This window comes from Quercus suber, unplaced genomic scaffold (assembly GCF_002906115.3).
Source record: "Quercus suber isolate HL8 unplaced genomic scaffold, Cork oak 2.0 scaffold_113, whole genome shotgun sequence".
NCBI classification, from domain to species: domain Eukaryota; kingdom Viridiplantae; phylum Streptophyta; class Magnoliopsida; order Fagales; family Fagaceae; genus Quercus; species Quercus suber.
In genome coordinates this window covers 183,739-189,738 of record NW_027069578.1, presented here as the reverse complement: position 1 = coordinate 189,738, position 6,000 = coordinate 183,739, and the positions used below count along the sequence as shown (strand labels likewise).

Sequence of the window (6,000 nt, the reverse complement as noted above, 5' to 3'; positions counted from 1 at the left end):
TATATATATAAAGTTTGGGTCCGAAATTTTTTTTTTTGGGTGGCTCCGCCAGTATTCATGAAATGCTAAATATTTAACGGCACTTATCTATATGAAGTATAACGTGACATTAGTTACTCATAACTATCCCAATGAAGATTCTCAGAGGGAAAAAAAAAAATCCCAATGAAAAGGACAGTTTGCTTAACAAAAAAGATATTATGTGTGCTTTCTTTAATGTATGTTCTAAATGGCTGGATAAAGCTGCTAGCTAGATAACTTAAGTTTCTGCAAACACAACACATTACCAACTCAAATGCCCAATCAGAATTCAGAAATCCATTGGATGATAAGTTTTTGAAATGGTCGTGTGTATTTTAATAATAGACATACAGAAAGCATGGAGATTCCTTACAATTGCGCACGTTCCGAGAAATCCATGTTGTCTAATATAAATAGGAGCTTCCTATTCTTTCCCTCTTCATCTCTCTGCACTCTTTTCTCTAATGATGATGGGTCTCTTTCAATTTTTGCTAGCATGCGCTTTAGCTCTTCTATCTTCTTCATTAACCTCTGCAGAAACAGTGGAACATTTTTTCCATGTATCTAGCTTATCCATTTGAATGTTTTTCTATTTCTTGCTGTGTTTTCCTAGTAGTAAATGAGTGCAATGGGGTGGGGGAAAAAGGGTCTTTAGCACTATTAGCAATACAATAAATTTAGGACCATATTATTTTCCACAACTATTGATATGAATTGTTATAATTACTGCATGCTTAAAATGATATCAATACTGTATTCGAGTTGAAGTGATGTTGTTGTAATCACACCAAATATTTTAGCAGTGGTGTAAAAACGTTTACTCTAGCATTACTTTTTGTTCTGTCGACTTACTTAATAGTTAACTTGGAATAATCGTTAGTGTAAGCCTAGACTTTAGAAATGCTATTTCTTTTGCTCTTCAATTCCTTCCTCACCAATCAACCTAGTTATGTGAGGAGTTGACTATTATCTCATGTACCTATATTTGAGATGTACGTAATTAACAGTACAGAATTTGAACTACATCAAAATTTTGTTATTATAACAATTCTTAATTATTATTATTGTTACAGGTGCAAAACCTGACAGTCCAACGGCTGTGCCACGAGCAAGTGATAACTACAGTAAATGGAACTCTGCCTGGTCCAGTAATAAGCGTTCGAGAGGGTGATGACCTTGTGATCCACGTAGTCAATCAGTCTCCCTATAATATTACTATCCACTGGTAAATCCTTATTATGCTATACAACTAAAAGTCTGCCAATTAGCCATTGTCATTCTTTTTTCCTTCTTTTTTTTGGGGGGGTATTTAATTATAAGGTAAAAAGAGGCTTCCGTGCTTTCATTGGAAAACAATAAGAAATTAAAGTTATTTATGCATGTGTACAACTTGTTAATGAAAAGAATGATATTAATCCGTTGAGAATGCCCCAAAATTCAAGGCTAAGACATGTAGTAGTAGTTGTTGTTGATGCGGTATACTACTTTTAAAAGAAAGAACCAACCGTTGACATATTAGTATATAATTAAATAAAGGGTTATATCGGAAAGAGCATAAGTTTATGAATGCATGAAGATATATTTTGCGAAACAATATAGGTAAATTATTATTGTGTCGCCATGAAAATTTTGATGCAGGCACGGAGTGTTTCAACTATTGAGTGCATGGGCAGACGGACCTTCATATGTAACTCAATGTCCCATACATCCTGGCCAAACTTATGCTTACAGATTTAAAATCACTGGACAAGAGGGGACTCTTTGGTGGCATGCTCATGTCTCGTGGCTCCGTGCAACTGTCTATGGAGCACTTATTATCAAACCAAGATTTGGAAACTTTTATCCATTTCCATCTCCTTACGAAGAATTTCCGATCTTATTGGGTATCAACTCCTAACACTCTTACTTGTTTGATCATATGGATATGAAAGAATAGAAATTTCTAACAAAGTAACAATGAAGTTTTTCACCAAAACTATTCTGTTGTTGAGGCAATGCATAGAAACACATACAACACTGGCCTAATTCCTAATGTAAATAAATAGCTAATGGTCCTTTAAATGTTATTGCAGGGGAGTATTGGGATGCTAATGTTGTTGATGTCGAGAACCAAGGTCTCGCAACAGGTGCCGCACCTAACATTTCCGACGCTTTTACAATCAACGGACAACCTGGTGATCTCTACCCATGTTCTCAAACTGGTATGTAATAATCAGTCACTGTGAATCTCTCTCTCATGAATCTCTTTTCTCTATCTAACGACTATTGGTATCTCTGACTTTAGTTGATTGTATCTCTTTTTATTATATATTTATATATTATTTGTATGAGTGTGTGTGTTTGATACGGATTGTATGCATTATTTATTTATTTATTTTCGTTTTAATGTTATTAGTGTGAAAGTGAGTGTGTATAATATAAATATAATATAATTTAATAATTAAGAAATATAGAGGATTTGTTACATGTGTGTATTGTTATCATGTTATAATAACATTTTTCTTATAAAGTTAATGATTAAAAAAATAGTAAATTTAGTAATTCTTTAAACATTTGATTGGTTAAGTAGATACATAGTGTATTATTTATATATGTATGGATAGGTGTGGCTCTTTAGATCAATAATTAATACAATGCATGTGGGTTGAGTTTTGTCATCCAATTTAAAAATTTACAAAAAAAAAAAAAATCAATGACAAATAGATAATAACAATTGCATAAAAATACAAAATTTTATACAACTTTACAAAATAAAAATATAGTTACACCTACCCACATTGATAATAAATAATAAAATTTATAATGATCTCAAAATATGAAAACTAGTAAAATATCATATATTTGTGTGTGTGTGTGTGTTTGTGTTTTTTTTTTTGGGTCTATAACTCGATATACTTAAGTTATTTTTTTATTAAATTTTTTAAAATTTAAGTTTCTTAATGACACTCCGAAAAGAAATCCTGAGGTCGCCACTACTTGCACACACATTGAAGTTCAGCAAAAAAAAAAAAAATCAATCATTCACAAATCCCCTCAATTTAAGTTTCATCTTTCCCTCATGACCTGTTGACTAAATTTTTTTAAAGAAAGAGCAGCTACACTTTTTCCCACAACCTGTTAAAGCAGTCGAGTATATAAGAGTGGTGAACGGGAGAAATCATTTTCACATAAACTTATCAGATTTTTTTTCCTCCATTCATAGTCCACCACTTCGGTGTTGATAAAAGTCATGAAACAAAAATTGTGTTCACTTTCTCTTATTATTAAGATGGTTCTTTTACAATTTTTTCAGGCACATATAAGCTTGAGGTGATCCAAGGAAAGACCTATATGTTACGCATCATTAACGCTGCACTCAATAACCAACTGTTTTTCAAAATATCCCATCATAAAATGAAAGTTGTAGCAATTGATGCTGCTTACACCGCACCTTATGTCACTGATGTTATTGTCCTTTCTCCCGGCCAAACCACTGATGTTCTTTTCACCGCTGATCAACCTGTGGGTTCTTACTACATGGCCGCAAGACCCTACATTACTGCCCAAGGCATACCGTTCGACAACACAACCACAAGTGGCATCATTGTCTATCAGGGTGCCAAGTCATCAGCAACTCCCATAATGCCAGCCTTACCAGCTTTCAATGACACACCCACAGCTTACAAGTTTTACTCCAATCTCACTGGCTATCCACTTGGGCCCCATTGGGTCCCAGTGCCACGTCAGGTGGACGAGCACATGTTTATCACATTTGGGATAAATCTTGCACCATGTGGAGAAGGGAGTGCCACTTGTGCAGGTCCATTTGGGCAGCGATTGTCTGCGAGCATGAACAATGAATCATTTCAGCTCCCTAGTAAATTGTCAATGTTACAAGCATTCTTTTACAATAATAAGAATGGGGTTTATACAACTGATTTTCCTGATAACCCTCCATCGGTATTTGATTACACCAATTCGAGCAACGCTTTCAATCAGTCCATGTTATTTGCACCAAAGAGTACAAAAGTAAGGAAACTGAAGTTCGGTTCAACAGTGGAGATTGTTCTTCAGAACACAGCCTTAATAGCAACAGAGTCTCATCCTATCCACTTTCATGGTTTCAACTTCCATGTGTTAGCACAAGGTTTTGGAAATTATGACTCCATTAAAGATCCCCGAAAGTTCAATTTGGTCAATCCACAAATACGTAATACTATAGCCGTGCCAACTGGGGGTTGGGCTGTTATCAGATTCACAGCAAATAATCCAGGTTATATTTCTACCTTGCCTCTTATTTTTCTCTTCTTTTATTATTATTATTATTATGTTACACAATTCAATGAATCTTAAATCTATAATTTCATCTTTAATAATATTATTAGATATGGAGAAGAAACTGTTATTCAAATTAGAAGTAAGTGATATTTTTCTATTAACACATCTTGTAGTGTAAGTTTGTAACTATCTAACTTTTCTATGTAGTACACAACTTCACATGAACTTAAGTACAAAAAGAATCTTGGATGAGAAGGAGTTTCATGATGCATATAGATATAGTATGCAATCTAACTACCTCATTAGTTATTTTTATTAGGGTAAACTACAATTAACACCCGTTAGGTTTGGGCTAACGCCAACCAATTTCAAAACTTTTTAAAACTGACCAATTTGGTCTATAATCACTGTGAGAGAGAAAGAGAGTAGAAAAATAAGTAATAGTATAGAGTTCAAGTTGAGTTTATTGGTTAGCGACCAAGTTAGTCAGTTTTGAAAAGTTTTAGACCTACTTAGTATTAGCTCAAACCTCAATTTAGTTATATTTTACCCTATTTACTATGACAGAGAAAGAAATTTAAAGAACCTTGAATATTGGCAAATCTGCAACTATTGTTAACCGGAAAAAATAATTCATTGTAAAAATAACATACACTTGGATTAGAAAAATCCATTCTTTGAAAAAGAAAAAAAAAAAAAAAGATGTTATTCTATATTTTTTTTCAAGCTCGGCAATGTACGCTATATCTTGTCATTTTGGTTGACAGTTTTGTTTCGTTTTTTCACAAGTTAATGATCGAGTTCTATAAGCGATTCTTTCAAATAAATATTCAAGATAGTTGCAAATCTCATTTTCTAATGATAGATCTTTTATACAGTTTAGTATTATTACAATGTCATTTACTTATGATAATTTAGACTGGTGGATTATATTATCTAAATTGGTATGTCACTCATATTATTAAAAAAATCCAAGTTTAAGATTGAAGAAACATGTGGATCAAACTTAAAAACTTAGCTGCAACAAGAAAACCTTAAAAATTTATAAAAATGAGATTTTTTTTTTTTTTTTTTGGTAATTGCATAATTAAATTAAAAATTTTGGTGTATCCGTAAATTTGTTTTCTTTGACCGAGATTTAAACCAATCTTTTTAATTAGTTTGTCACTTATGTTTGATGAAAAAATAAACCACGCAGGTATTTGGATGGTACATTGCCATCTGGACGTGCACTTGCCATGGGGTCTGGGCATGGCTTTTGAAGTTGAGAATGGACCCTATTCTACGCTGCCTCCACCGCCAATTGATCTACCCAAATGTTAATATTTCTTTCACGGTGTCACCGTCGTTAATGTTTTCTTATATTCTTTCATTCTTTATTTGTAATTTGATTTTTCAAATTTCTCATGATTGGTTTGCAACAAATTTGTCACAAATTTTCTTTTTGGTTGATACCTTAAATTAGGGGAAGGGGTTCAAAGTTCAAACCCGACCTCACCGTTAGGGAGAATAAAAGGTGCCAACAATGTCATAGGCATTCGTGATGAAGTTAATCATTAATCATTTCTTGTTCTATACAATTATTTATTTATTTATTGTATTAAATAATTATAGTCATTTTCGATTTCCTTGTCTTAAAATTTTTTTTTTTTTTTTTAAATTCGCCTTTTTATTTGTCTCCTCTCATTCAAATCTTGTGTTATAAAAGTCAAAGATCAAAAT

General features: G+C 32.8%; 1 protein-coding gene across 1 annotated transcript; it reads left to right on the top strand.

Annotated features, from left to right (window-relative positions):
- The first annotated feature begins 468 nt into the window (after nucleotides 1-468).
- On the top strand, nucleotides 469-5,905 carry LOC112034085 (laccase-7-like). The gene is made up of 6 exons (XM_065775493.1): nucleotides 469-581; nucleotides 1,095-1,246; nucleotides 1,660-1,904; nucleotides 2,094-2,222; nucleotides 3,314-4,273; nucleotides 5,477-5,905. Exons 1-6 carry the CDS (start codon nucleotides 486-488, stop codon nucleotides 5,599-5,601), a joined length of 1,707 nt encoding a protein of 568 aa, XP_065631565.1. The 5' UTR covers nucleotides 469-485; the 3' UTR covers nucleotides 5,602-5,905.
- Nucleotides 5,906-6,000: the final 95 nt, after the last annotated feature.

Bases quoted from the DNA above. Each gene is read 5' to 3' on its own strand.
- LOC112034085 (XM_065775493.1), top strand. From the start codon at position 486: ATGATGATGGGTCTCTTTCAATTTTTGCTAGCATGCGCTTTAGCTCTT. The intron at 582-1,094 runs GTATCTAGCTTA...TTATTGTTACAG, and splicing joins CAGTGGAACATTTTTTCCAT to GTGCAAAACCTGACAGTCCA. The intron at 1,247-1,659 runs GTAAATCCTTAT...ATTTTGATGCAG, and splicing joins TATAATATTACTATCCACTG to GCACGGAGTGTTTCAACTAT.